This window comes from Sander lucioperca, chromosome 24 (genome assembly GCF_008315115.2).
Source record: "Sander lucioperca isolate FBNREF2018 chromosome 24, SLUC_FBN_1.2, whole genome shotgun sequence".
In the NCBI taxonomy this organism is placed as follows: Eukaryota; Metazoa; Chordata; class Actinopteri; order Perciformes; family Percidae; genus Sander; species Sander lucioperca.
The window spans coordinates 16,437,663-16,452,613 of NC_050196.1; the positions used below are offsets into that span (position 1 = coordinate 16,437,663).

The window sequence follows — 14,951 nt, forward strand, 5'->3', positions numbered from 1 at the left end:
GGTTGTTTCCTGAAGCGGATGTAGTTTGAGAACGACAACACGCAGAGAGTGGAAGGAGAGGGACAAAGATGTCAGGCTTTATCCTGGAAATGTACTTCCGTTGACCCAGACTAGTGGTGTTTTAACTCGTGTTCTGACCTTCCTGTTGAGATATTTGCCTTTGATTCTGTGTTTATCTGCAGGAAGTGAGACTGAATTCTGGAGTGCAGTTATTTAGTTTATTAGTTTTCATTCATCAGTTGTGAAGTCTATAAAATGTAGTCTATATCCTTCACGTTCCACTTCCAGGATTGCTCCGGTGCTGCAGGAAATTCCACCGGATGCATGTATTTTCCATTTCCTTCCGCTTTCTTTGTGATGGAATTTTAAATTCGGTGGGTTTGTGAGGACTATGGTTAACTGCTCCTCAGATCTCTGCAGGGTAAATTCAGACAGCTAGCTAGACTATCTGTCCAATCTGAGTTTTCTCTCACACGACTATTTTGCAGCGGCTCTGTGCGAAGTTTAGCATCGCCCATTGCGATTCTGATTGGTTTAAAGAAATGCCATTAAGTGGCCGGGTTAGCTCAGTTGGTAGAGCAGGCACACATATATAGAGGTGTGTTCCTCGATGCAGAAGGTCCAGGGTTCGACTCGGACCTGTGACGATTTCCTGCATGTCTTCCCCCTCTCTCGCCCCTTTCACATCTAGCTGTCCTTTCCATTAAAGGCTGAAATGCCCAAAACAAATCTTGAAAACAAATGCCATTAAACCAGAGCGTGTTTTCCTCCCATATGTGGAGTAGCCAGACCCTCCTTCAGCACGCTTTGGAGGAGGGTCTGGCAAAGTGAGATTAATAAAATGTTACATGATGTCTTAAGACTGCTGATCTACAGTCAACGTTTATAAGTCACTATACTCACAGAATAATGCTAATTTAATCGATTATTTGAACTGAAGAATCAAATCAGTAGGGCTTCTTTTCATTCTCAATCTTTGGATTATTTTCTGGATTAATACATTTTTTGTTTGGTCTCTAAAAAGTCAGAAAATTAAAAATTAAAAATGTGGATCAGTGTTTCCCAAAACCAAAGATGACATCCTCAAATTACTGTCAGAGAAGAGAAGGAACTTGCAGGTCCTGCAATATAACTTTATGTTATGGCCCTGTTTTATAGAGCTTCACTGTCTCAAAATCTAATTCAAAGACTTTTTATTTCAGTTTGTTTTGTGCTCATGTGTTTTTATCTTTCTACATGAAGGGGCTTAAATCACACATACAGGTCTTTGTGTGAGAAAATGTGCAGGAGAGGGGAAGCATTCATGATTTCTGAGTCCACATTCAACAACTCTAATTTGATCAAGCACTCTTCAATTACAGTGAATCCACTTTACATCCCCTCTGCTCATTACGGAGAAGGAGGAGCAGAAGTCGCGCTGATTGAGGAAATTAGCTCATATGACACATCTCAGAGCAGCTGCGTTACTCTAGTGGCGGCTTTAATGGACGATGCATGTTTCATCTGCAGGGAGGATGCTGATGCTTTAATGAGGATTTTGTTTTGTGTAGCTTTACAGCATTCAGAGAGATCAGGAACATGTGCGTTTTAAAATACACCCCATATCCTATGTCCTGTAGGATGACAGTGAGAGTGCAGCACATGATGGAGTTCATTCCCCGGCCACAGGGAGCTGAACGTCAACATCTTTATGAAGTATTCATGCACAGGAACAGAGAAACATGTTTCAAATAGCTCGGTGCATGGTTGCTATGAGGGGTGTCTCTCCCTCAGCAGGAGTTTACTCAGTTGTTTCCAGTTTTCTGAGCAGGTTTAAGAGGGTTTTGTCATTAAAAAAACACAAAAGTGAAGTTCTAAAGCTGCTCAGAAAAGTGGTGAGATCTGCTGCTGATCTCAAAGCTACTTATTGGACCTTTAGTATTATATTCTTCTTGTCAATCAACTGTTTTCATGTTTAAGAATTTGCAAGTGAATATTAAGTCTTCTAGGGCTCAACAATCAGTTGAGCACCTGGTTCTTATTGTATTTTTATTCCTGCGTTTTAACCATTTATTTATTTGATGCCATAGCAACACATTCATTCTTCACCGTTGATCTTGTGCGTGTCTTTCCTCCTCAGAGCTGCCACCTCGCAGCGTGCGGGCCGAGTCCGTCTCAGAGTCCATGCTGGAATCCGCTGAGCAGCTGATGGTGGAAGACCTCTACAACCGGGTAAAGGACATGATAGACGACCGCAGCCCCTACAACACCCCATGTGTGCTGGACATCCAGAGGGCCATGGTGCAGGACCGCCTGGAGGCTGCCAGCAACCCCGTGGACGAGGTGTGGCCCAACATCTTCATAGCCGAGAAGTGAGTCCAACAGATATTCAGAGGAAGCAAACAGCATCTTGCCTTATAACAACTAAATGTCCACTTACTGGCTTGTTCTGCAGCTTTCAGCCATCAGGGGTGTCAAACTTAACTTCACTAAGGGCCACACTCGAAAATAAGAATCACATCAAGGGCCAGAAATATCTTTGACTGTCTTATAGTGTCATATAGTCTTCTCACTTACAGTTAGGTCGACATAAAGTCCCAAAGAAGTCAGGAAAAAGTTCCTCAGCCATCATAGAAAAAAAGCACCCAAAAACGTCGGAAAAAGTGACAACAACGTCGGAAAATGTTACAAATCGTCAAAAGAAATGACGTGTGACAAAAACTAGGCGGGCCAAAATGTATTGTGAACGTAAATTGATATGCGGGCTGTATTTGGCACGTGGGCCTTGAGTTTGACACGTGCATCAGTGGATGGAGTTTGCTCACTTGTTTTGCTCTCTTGAAAGACGTAAAATGGAAAGTTTGGACGTCTACACTTCCACACAACGCAGCAAACTCTATTAGCTGATGAAGACCATGTTTTTGGGTTGAAAGCTTCAGAACAAGCTAGTTAAGTGGACCTCAACTGCTGTGTGCATGCTCAAAAATGAACGTCCATGCTTGGTTTTCACATTTGATTCCTTCTAATATCCTTTTTATGCAGGAAAAACATCAACAAGAGCCAGAGCAACATGGTCTTAACATTTTTGATTGTAATTTAATTCTGTGAAGTTTTTTATTCATTCATTATTACGTTTTGATGTGTAATTCATATCTAATAAGACAGGACTGGATTGTTTTTTTCAGATCCGTTGCGGTCAACAAGGCTCGTCTGAAGCGAATGGGCATCACCCACATCCTCAACGCGGCCCACGGCACAGGGGTCTACACGAGTGAGACTTTCTACGCCGGCATGAACATCCAGTACATGGGCATCGAGGTGGACGACTTCCCCGACGCCGACATCTCGGTACACTTCAGGCCCACCGCCGAGTTCTTGGACGATGCGCTGCTGACACACAAGGGTGAGACATGTGACAAAAAGGAGGTTTTGAACACGTAATATTTCTACTAAGAAATGCCTCCGTCTCCAGATTTCAGGTTGTTGTTGACTTCAGAATAGGGTGCAGAATAAAGAAGACTCTGTTGACTTTCGTCGTCATTGCTGTGGAGTTTCTGCGCTGCAGTTCACATGGGTTTTTATTCATTGATTTATTTTACAGTATCTCAACAGGACACAACACATCCCTTTCAGCAGATAGGGCCGAAAGCAAATTTCTTAAAAGATCCCTAACTGATAATCCGGAACGTCTTGACAGCATCAGTGTTTCTGAGAAGAGTTGTCAGGAGCACACAGAGAACATCTGTGACTCTGTGAAGAGGATTATGTAACAGTCACAGTGTTTATTGTCTCTTATTCATGGCCGCTGCAGCTCATTCAGCAAGTGTAGCCTGAAGACGTTTTCCTGTGGAATCAAATTCTTTGAACACGCCACAACTTTGACTTTTACAGAAGATTGTCATATTTAATTCATTCCTACATGTATGCACTGACGATACGATCAAATTTAAATCATATATTATATTTTCAACTTCTGTTGTGACTTTTGCTTTTCACAATAAGAGTCTGAATAAATCCGTATTTAAGCCTATTTTAGTGTAGTTTCTATTTTAGTTAGTATAAGTTATGTTTAAACATTTCTTTGTTATAAGCACACTTTTGTTGTTTAAAAAAAACTATTAAAAACTGTGTGCTCTGACTTCTTCGTGCTAAATATCTGCGTATGTGTTCCTTTAAAACTCAAATATAAATTGGTCAGGTTGTAATCAACAGTTTTGTGTTCTTGCAGGAAAGGTTCTGGTGGTCTCCATGATGGGCGTTAGCCGCGCCGCTGTCCTGGTGGCGTCCTACCTGATGATCTTCCAGCACATGACCATAATGGAGGCGTTGACGTCCATGAGGAAGAAGCGTGCCATCAACCCCAACGAAGGCTTCCTGAAGCAGCTGAGAAATCTCAACGAGAACCTGATGGAGGAGCGCGACGATGACGACGAAACGCTCAGCCAGTGCTCCGTCATTGATGCACACGCACGCGCTCGCATCTTCGGCGAGGATGAGGATACTGATACAGAGGAAGAGCAGAGTATGATTGAGGTGAAAGCACACTCCATCATGATGGAGGAGGAGGAGGATGGAGAGAGCGTGATGAGCAGCGTTGCCTCCTCTGCAGCGGCTGCAGCGCTCCGGAGCGGATTGACGGGAGCGCAAAATGGGCCGGACAGCCAGGGATCGAGCCGCATTCAGGAAGAGATTGTACTACCTGAGCAGGAGGGCAGAGAGGACAGTGAGGAAGAGGACGGCCTCGACAGCATGATCCGCGAGTGGCAGCGGAGGAACGAGAAATACCAGAACGACGACTGGTGGGAGGCGCAGCTGAACAGCGACGGCGAGGATGAGGAATCTCTCGCAGAGGGGCGAGGAAAGCAGACCAAGGAAGGTGTAGACGCAGACGTGGAGAGCGTCACCAGCGAAGACGTACGAGCTGTGAAAGAGCGGTTGAAGCGTCGACTCAGACGTCCACAGTCAGACGCGATGTCCACCTCCAGCTGCACAAGTTACTCCGATCTCTGGAAGCAGCGGCTGAGGGAAATCGAGGAACAAGCCGCCGCTCGCTACCGCAAGAAGGAGGATGACGAAGGCAGCGAGAGCACCGCCACTGAAGGCGGGAAGAAGAAGATCGATGACGAGGTGGAGAGCATCCTCTCCGACACCAGCTCCATGTACAACTTCTGCCAGAAGAACAAGGAGAAGATGACAGCTCTGGAGCGCTGGCGCGTCAAGAGGATCCACTTTGGCTGGAACAAGAAAGATCGAGAGGACGGCGAGAAGAGTTCCATAGGAGATGGAGATAAAGGGGACGGCGAGGGAGAAGCCAAGACGCCGTCCTTCCAAGATGTCAACTTGACAGCGTACCAGGCGTGGAAGCTGAGGCAGCAGAAGCGCCTTGGCGAGGAGAACACGGATGAGATCTTGGAGATGAGTCGGGGTGAGGACTCTGCGACGGTCAAGCGGAGGCAAAGACGTGAGGAGATCCTGGAGCGCTCGAAGAAGAACTTAGAAGAGAGTCAGTCCATATGTGGCTGGGAGAACGAGAGCTGCGTCAGTGGCGGTACGATCCCTCTCTCCGCTTTCTGGGCTGGCGCCGGCGTCACAGGCCCACCAAGTGTCGCCAATGATGACAACATGTCCATGCTGAGCGGCAGGTCGTCTGTTATATCCTCAGTTTCTCAGGCTCGCAGCTTGAGATCAGCACAGTGTGTGAATCCCATGACACTGGTTCCTCCGATCCTCCCAGTTCCTCCTGTGCAGGGCCCCGGAGGGGAACCCATGGTCAATCTGGCCAGCATTCAAAACTGGATCGCTAATGTCGTCTCGGAAACCATCAAGCAGAAGCAAAGCGAGTTGAGCCTGCCTCCTCCGTCACGCGCTGGATCGGAGCTTAGCTTTGGTGGTGCGACGAGCCTGATGTCAGGCCGAGGCCTGGACGATGACAAAGCGTCCTTGTTGAGCGGTGCTTCCTATTCCAGCGCTCTGTCACAGGGGCGAGGCAGGGCAGCGTCAGTCCTCTCAGCTGGCAGGTCGAGCAGCGCCTCTGGTCTCACTGGAAGAAGCTCTGCTCTGGGATCCACGCTCGGCTCCACTCTGGGCTCCAAGAAAAACAAGATCACCACCACCAGCGTGCCTCTGTTCAGCCTCTTCCAGGACCAGGTAGACATGGGAAAACTGGACGCCATGGACAAGGAGATGAAGTCCGAGATGAGGGGCAAGATGGCCTCCTACGAAAAGAAGAAGATCCTGGAGGACAACAAGCGCAGCACGCTCTACAAGAAAAAGAAACCAAAGGAGGATGAAGACGAGGAGGAGGAGAGGAAGAAGAAGGAGGAGGAGTTTCTTGAGGAAACAAAGAAAAAGCCGAAACCTGCGAGGACTTTCGGCCTCTCTGGGTGCCTGAATCTCAACCCTGCGCTGGAGAAAGATAAGAACACCAGCATCGACGACTGGCTGACAAGCGTCCGGCCTCCCCCGAGGAAGCCGGCCTCGGCAGCCGACGCCGGCCCATCGGAGGATCCCTACGACGACCTCGATGCCTCCGCTTCCGAATTTGACTTCTCGAGCCGCAGGGCGTCCTATGCTGTCGATGACGAAGAGGAGGAAACTTATGGCGTCGCCTCCAGATACAGGTCAAGGTTACACGAGGATGTGTCAAGTGACGACACGTGCAACGGTTTCCCGCAATCTCACAGCTACAGCCGGGCGGGGCGGGCGTACAGCGCTTACACAGAGAGTGATGAGGGGACGGAGAGCTACCACGACCTCAACACAAAGAGGAAGCTCGCTCACCGCTCGCGATATGAAAGCAGCGAGACGGAAGTGACGAGGAGTAGGAGGGAGGAAGCCAACAACGAGGAGGAGGAGGACGACATCGCCACCTTCATCGCCCAGACCAGGCAGAGGGCCAGAGCTCGGGCCGCCGCTGAGGCCGAAGACGACGAGGTGCTCGCCGCTTGGAGGGTGCAGCAGGAAGCGAAATCACAGAGCAGAGCTGAACCTTAGAGGAAACTACTGATGCAGTTTTAGGAAATAAGAGTTAAGTGTGCTGCTAGTTCAAACTCATCGTGAACTTTAAATCTGAAGAATTTAGGTTAAAACATTTATTTTATCTTGCAAAACACCTCAAATCTATTGAAAACAAGTGCACTACTGTTCTAGAGAAAATTAGCACTTTTGCTTTCTCATCATGCATCAACACTTTATAAGGATGAATATTTAGAGCCTTGTTACTAATAAAACTAGTTAACTCCAGAATGAAGGCTTTGGTTGCACCACCGTTGAATGTAAAACTGATATTTTCATTGAAGATGATGTGAAACTCCTGAAAAACAAATCAAATCCTGTTTGTACTGTTATGTTATTTTATTATTGCAATAAATGTTTTGACAAATGATGACTCGTGATTTTAATACATTTGATTTATTAGGATCCACATTACCAAACAACTCACCGTGATAACACTAAATCACAGCGTACAAAAACTAAAAAATTATTTAAAAAATTACAATTTTACTACAATTTAGGATGATATCTATATTAGATGGTAGGATGGACGTAGATGAAATGCTGCTTATGGAGAAAGTTTATATATTTTTCATTGTTTTCTGCAGCAAATGTATAGTGGTATTCTTACTTTTTAATAAACTGTAAAATATTTCTACATTCAACAAACGGCTCTGTAGGGAAGAGCTTTTTATATTTGTGTCCTTTTTGGACAATTTGACTCCAATTGCTTGGTATCTTTTTCTTTCTTTCCTGCCTTCTTTCTTTCTTCCTTTCTTTCTTTCTTGCCTTCTTTTTTTCTTTATTTCTAGCCTTTTCTACCTTCTTTCTTTCCTGCCTTCTTTCTTTCTTTCTTGCCTTCTTGCTTAAAAAAACAAGTGGATCTTTTGCTGGAAAGATGACTCCTAATTCTGCTAACTTTTGGTTATTATGAAAGCTATTTTTGGCCTGCTGAACATGCTCATGACTCTGCATGGTGCTGAAATCTAATCTACGAGCTGTAATAATAATAATAATGTTAGACCACCATCTACGGGACTTTTGGAGAAGTGCTTTTGATATCTTTGGAGAGATTTAAGGTGATTGACTGATATTTATTAACTAAATAGCTCTTTATCATTTAGAGGAATATTCAAATGATTATGGGTTTTTGTAAACATTTTGAAGAAATGGTGACATAATGCAAGCACACGTGAGACTGTAACACTCATTACAGATTATTGTGAAGCCTACATGCCACAGTCGGATAAATCACTGGGAATGTTGATCTTTTATTCTTTTCTTTTTATATACCTGTACTTTTGCTCAAATTCAAATGCAGGACTTTCAGTTGCAACTGAGTAGTTAACATTGTGATGTTGGTGCTTTAACTTTAAATAAGTATTTCTTCCACCAGTACAATATGAAATGTTTGCATGGTGGTTATTTTTAAGAAGTAAAGCAGCAAGAGAGCGAGAGATCATACCTTAAAGATTAAAGTATTACAAACCTGGGGCCTAATACATGGCCTTCACGTCACCAGATTGAGAAATTATGTGTTTCTACCATTCAGCATTAATGAAATCCTTTGTGAGCTTTCATAACAAGTGCTGTGGGACAAATGCAGGTTTATTTCTCTCACTCTGTTTGCTCAAACTGAGCAGCTGGTTTCCCTGCTGTCCTGCATCATGGCGAGCTGGTGGACGTCTGCAGACAGTCTGGACCTGGAGGAAAACTCCATAGTGTCTTGGCTCATTCAGGCAGTCGGCCTGTTTGGAGATATTCTGTCTTTGGAGGACATGATGCTCTCTGAAGACAACAGAGAGGAGGACAACACTGACGGGACCGCTTCAGGAGAGGAGGAGGGTGCTCGACAAGCAGGAGACAGAAAGGTAGAGGATGAAGTGATGATGGAGGAAGACAAAGAGGAGAAGGTGAAGGATGGAGGAGAGCAACAGGTTGAAGACCGGAGAGATACAAATGAGAGCAAAGACGAAGATTTTCAACGAGGAGAAAAAGAGAAAGAAGGTGCCAAAGATGATGGAAATGTTGAAGTAGAGAAAGAAAAGCAGGTAGAAGTAAGAGAAGAGGAGGATGAAGGGATAGAAAAGGTGGAGGAGGAAGTGGGGGAAGAAAAAGAGGTACGTGGAGGAGGTGTAGAGCAAGATATTGAGACTGAAAAGAAGGAAGGAGAGGTTTGTGAGAGAGAAAACGAAGATGAAATGACGGAGAAAGGAAAAGAGGTAGAGGATGAGAAAGGGGAGGAAAATGTAGAGAAGCAAGAAGAAAAGATAGATGGAAGAGGGGAAGAGCAGGTGTTAGAAAAAGAGGTAGAGGACGAGCAAAAAGAGGCAAAGATAGAAATAGTGGAGGAAAAGGATGAAGCAAAGACTCAAAGAGAGCAAGAGGAAGAAAGAAAGGAGGAGGAGGATAAAGAGACAGAAAGACAGGATGAAGAAGAGGATAGAAACGTAGTGGGAGAAGAAGAAAATGAGCTTATAAAAGACAAAGAAGAGAAAGAAAAGGAGGAAGAAGAGGTAGACGAAGAAAGACAAGAACAAGAAGAAGAGGAGGAAGCAAAAGAAAAAGAAGATAAGAAGGTTAAAGAGGAGGGAAGAGAGGATGACCAAGCAGAGAAAGAAGAGATAGAGGATAAAAGAAAAGAACAAAGGGATATAAAGGAAGGAGAGGAGTATGAGGAAGCAAAAGATGGAGAGAAAGAGTTAAAGATGAAGGAAGAAGAAAAGTTGGTTATGAAGGATGGAAGTAGGGATGGAAGAGCAGAAAAAGAGAGGGATGAAGACGAGGTTGAAGAACAGAGGGAGGAAGAACAGAGGGAAGAAGAGATGGAGGGAAAAGAAGTAAAGGAGGTTACGGAGGAGGGAAGAGAGGAGGACCGAGCAGAGAAAGAGAGGGAGAAAGAAGAGGTAGAGAAAGAAAGAAAAGAACAAGACAGCGTGACAGAGATAAAAGGAGATGCTGAAAAAGAAGAAGAGATGGAGGATACAGGAGAAAAGGAGAGAGAGAAAGAAGAAGAGATGAAGGATACAGGAGAAAAGGAGGAAGAGAAAGAAAGAGAGAAAGAAGAAGAGATGGAGGATACAGGAGAAAAGGAGAGAGAGAAAGAAAGAGAGAAAGAAGAAGAGATGGAGGATACAGGAGAAAAGGAGAGAGAGAAAGAAGAAGAGATGGAGGATACAGGAGAAAAGGAGGGAGAGAAAGAAAAAAAGATGGAGGATACAGGAGAAAAGGAGAGAGAGAAAGAAGAAGAGATGGAGGATACAGGAGAAAAGGAGGGAGAGAAAGAAGAAGAGATGGAGGATACAGGAGAAAAGGAGGGAGAGAAAGAAGAAGAGATGGAGGATACAGGAGAAAAGGAGAGAGAGAAAGAAAAAGAGATGGAGGATACAGGAGAAAAGGAGAGAGAGAAAGAAGAAGAGATGGAGGATACAGGAGAAAAGGAGAGAGAGAAAGAAGAAGAGATGGAGGATACAGGAGAAAAGGAGAGAGAGAAAGAAGAAGAAAAGGTTGATGGAAAAGAAGAGGAGATGGAGGAAAAAGAAGAGAGAGAACTGATTGTTGGAAAAGAAAACAAGATGGAGGAAAACGGAGCGAGAGAAGTAGAGAAAGTAGAAAAAGAACAACTGATTGTTGGAAAAGAAAAAGAGATGGAGGGAGAAGGAGAGAATGAGGTAGAGCCAGCCAACCAGCTCGATGGATCAGATTCCTGTAAACCATTTACTCCATCATCTCCATCATCTCCATCATCTCCATCATCTTCATCATCTCCATCATCTCCATCATCTCCATCATCTCCATCATCTCCATCATCTTCATCAGCTCCATCATCTCCATCATCTCCATCATCTCCATCATCTCCATCATCTTCATCAGCTCCATCATCTCCATCATCTCCATCATCTCCATCATCTTCATCAGCTCCATCAGCTCCATTTACTCCATCATCTCCATCATCTCCATCATCTCCATCATCTTCATCAGCTCCATCATCTCCATCATCTTCATCAGCTCCATCAGCTCCATTTACTCCATCATCTCCATCATCTCCATCATCTCCATCATCTTCATCAGCTCCATCATCTCCATCATCTCCATCATCTTCATCAGCTCCATCAGCTCCATTTACTCCATCATCTCCATCATCTCCATCAGCTCCATCATCTCCATCATCTCCATCATCTCCATCATCTTCATCAGCTCCATCATCTCCATCATCTCCATCATCTTCATCAGCTCCATCATCTCCATCATCTCCATCATCTCCATCATCTTCATCAGCTCCATCAGCTCCATTTACTCCATCATCTTCATCAGCTCCATCATCTTCATCAGCTCCATCATCTCCATCATCTCCATCATCTCCATCATCTCCATCATCTTCATCATCTCCATCAGCTCCATCAGTTACGGAGGAGGGAAGAGAGGATGACCAAGCAGAGAAAGAGAGGGAGAAAGAAGAGGTAGAGAAAGAAAGAAAAGAACAAGACAGCGTGACAGAGATAAAAGGAGATGAAGGACAAGATGCTGAAAAAGAAGAAGAGATGGAGGATACAGGAGAAAAGGAGGGAGAGAAAGAAGAAGAGATGGAGGATACAGGAGAAAAGGAGAGAGAGAAAGAAAGAGAGAAAGAAGAAGAGATGGAGGATACAGGAGAAAAGGAGGGAGAGAAAGAAAAAGAGATGGAGGATACAGGAGAAAAGGAGAGAGAGAAAGAAAGAGAGAAAGAAGAAGAGATGGAGGATACAGGAGAAAAGGAGGGAGAGAAAGAAAAAGAGATGGAGGATACAGGAGAAAAGGAGAGAGAGAAAGAAGAAGAGATGGAGGATACAGGAGAAAAGGAGAGAGAGAAAGAAAGAGAGAAAGAAGAAGAGATGGAGTATACAGGAGAAAAGGAGGGAGAGAAAGAAAAAGAGATGGAGGATACAGGAGAAAAGGAGAGAGAGAAAGAAAGAGAGAAAGAAGAAGAGATGGAGGATACAGGAGAAAAGGAAAGAGAGAAAGAAAAAGAGATGGAGGATACAGGAGAAAAGGAGAGAGAGAAAGAAAGAGAGAAAGAAGAAGAGATGGAGGATACAGGAGAAAAGGAAAGAGAGAAAGAAAAAGAGATGGAGGATACAGGAGAAAAGGAGGGAGAGAAAGAAAGAGAGATGGAGGATACAGGAGAAAAGGAAAGAGAGAAAGAAAAAGAGATGGAGGATACAGGAGAAAAGGAAAGAGAGAAAGAAAAAGAGATGGAAGATACAGGAGAAAAGGAAAGAGAGAAAGAAAAAGAGATGGAGGATACAGGAGAAAAGGAGAGAGAGAAAGAAGAAGAGATGGAGGATACAGTAGAAAAGGAGGGAGAGAAAGAAAACGAGATGGAGGATACAGGAGAAAAGGAGGGAGAGAAAGAAAACGAGATGGAGGATACAGGAGAAAAGGAGGGAGAGAAAGATGAAGAAAAGGTTGATGGAAAAGAAGAGGAGATGGAGGAAAAAGAAGAGAGAGAACAGATTGTTGGAAAAGACAACAAGATGGAGGAAAACGGAGAGAGAGAAGTAGAGAAAGTAGAAAAAGAAAAAGAGATGGAGGGAGAAGGAGAGAATGAGGTAGAGCCAGCCAACCAGCTCGATGGATCAGATTCCTATAAACCATTTACTCCATCATCTCCATCATCTCCATCATCTTCATCAGCTCCATCATCTTCATCAGCTCCATCATCTCCATCAGCTCCATTTACTCCATCATCTCCATCATCTTCATCATCTTCATCAGCTCCATCATCTCCATCATCTCCATCATCTCCATCAGCTCCATCATCTTCATCAGCTCCATCATCTCCATCATCTCCATCAGCTCCATTTACTCCATCATCTCCATCATCTTCATCATCTCCATCATCTCCATCATCTCCATCATCTCCATCATCTCCATCAGCTCCATTTACTCCATCATCTCCATCAGCTCCATCATCTCCATCATCTCCATCAGCTCCATTTACTCCATCAGCACCATCATCTCCATCAGCTCCATTTACTCTATCAGCACCATCATCTCCATCAGCTCCATTTACTCCATCATCTCCATCAGCTCCATCATCTCCATCATATCCATCATCTCCATCATCTCCATCATCTCCATCATCTCCATCAGCTCCATCAGCTCCATCAGCTCTACAATGTGCTGAAACGCTGAGTCATGCTGGTGCAGAAACAGGAAATGAAGCTCCCAGAGACCTGACGGAAGAAGAGAAAGGCTCGGGCGCTGCCAACAAACACAACAGGGACATTTATCCCACATGGCCGAGCCACCACAAAGAGCCGGAGACGGAGGGAGCTTCTCTGACACAAACTGCTCCTGTAACAGACTCGAGTCTGCACACTTGTGTCGACGCTCGTCTGAATCTGAGCGAGGAGGAAATACAGAGTTTGGAGGAGCAAGAGCGACTTGAAACGCCGTCGCTGACATCCTGTTCTGGAGGACATCGAGCGGAAACAGCAGCTGACGACGACAGCCGAGATATTACAGCTGAAGTACGGACAGGTAATCTAGACTCTCAGAGTAGGGATCCGTAAGACTTGATGGGGTTTGGTTTCATGAACATCTTAGCTTAGGGTTTTAGCTTTAAATTGTTTCAACAGGCTGCCTTAATATTTTAAATAAGCTTAACTTATATAAATATATAATATAATATATATATATCACGAATATAAACGTGATAAAATTAAGTTGATCTGACTTGAAACTGACAATATTTAAATTGAGTTAATGAGAAAGATGAGTTGATTCAAATACATTTAAATGATCTGTGAAAAATATCATTTTTAGATCAGTTTTCTTTGGTTGAAAAGTACAAGATGAAAACAAATTAAGTGTATAAAAGGCAACACAAATAGGCAGAATAGCCAACAAAAGTAATTTAAATGCTTTCACTTGTTTTAACTCCTAAACTTTAAGTAATTAGTGGCTGTAAGTGTTTAAATATCTAGCTGAAAGGTTGAATTTTGAATTAGAGTTTGCGGTATACAAAGGGTCTTACATAACTGCAGCTATGATTGGCTGGAAACACAATTATTCACAGTGGAGATTCAGGTCAGACAGTTAATTCATTCATTAAAATCCAATTAAAATTCCACAAAGATGACACTCACTCTATTGCCAAAAGCAAATGATAATGAAAAAGCTCCACAGAGCCAATTAAATCACTTCATATCATACTTTAACCTTTAAAGAGTATTTTAATTAAACAAAATAGACAGATAATATTTTCCACTGTATCAGGTTGCAGGCTGGAGCAGAAAGAAATGTCGTTGATGGATGCAGCTGCTGAGTCATCGTTAACGGCTGGACGAGAAAGCAAAGAGCTCAGTCCGACCCCAAACTCATCCAGCACAGGAAGCCCTGCGATGGACGTGAAGGAGGACAAAGGAGACAAAGAGGAAGGAGGTAAAATCAATGTGAACGGCGAGGCGGACGCAGCGGACGACAAGAAGAACGGTAGTCGCAAGACAATGTACAAAACTGTGTCCTACAGAAGGATCCGTAGAGGAAACACCCGGCAGAGGATTGATGAGTTTGAGGCCATGATGGCCTCATGATCAAACCAACCCTAAATATTGTCAAAGGGTTTAGTTCTCATGGCTTTTTGTGTTCTTGTGCTTGAGGATGACGACACCTAGTGGTAACCATAGACTGTATATATTATTTTATTTAATATATACAGTCTATGGTGGTAACCAACGCGTTCTCATGAACGAACGTATATTGTACGAAAAGTTATGTACAAAAATTCCTATGACATCATACAAAATAGGCGACTGCCGGCTGGTCACGTGACGACCAGTCACAGGAAAGTTGAGTTCAGCAGGCGGTCCTCACAGTTACATTTAGCCGAGAAAACGTTACTGGGAGCCCGGTATCGTTTCAGGACCCGATGCAGTTGAGTTTAGTCGACAAAAAGTGACTTTAAGCCGGGTAGAGAGCACCATGAGCTGTCGGTC

General features: G+C 44.1%; 1 protein-coding gene across 2 annotated transcripts in view; it reads left to right on the forward strand.

Moving 5' to 3' along the window:
- Nucleotides 1-7,093, forward strand: part of dusp27 (dual specificity phosphatase 27) — an 8,881-nt gene extending 1,788 nt beyond the window's left edge. For both annotated transcript variants that reach the window (XM_031292388.1, XM_031292389.2), the window contains exons 4-6: nt 2,120-2,351; nt 3,165-3,382; nt 4,208-7,093. In XM_031292388.1, coding sequence (XP_031148248.1) covers nt 2,120-2,351; nt 3,165-3,382; nt 4,208-6,972 — 3,215 coding nt within the window. In that variant the 3' untranslated portion in view covers nt 6,973-7,093. The remainder of the gene's footprint in view (nt 1-2,119; nt 2,352-3,164; nt 3,383-4,207) is intronic.
- The last annotated feature ends 7,858 nt before the right edge of the window (nt 7,094-14,951 follow it).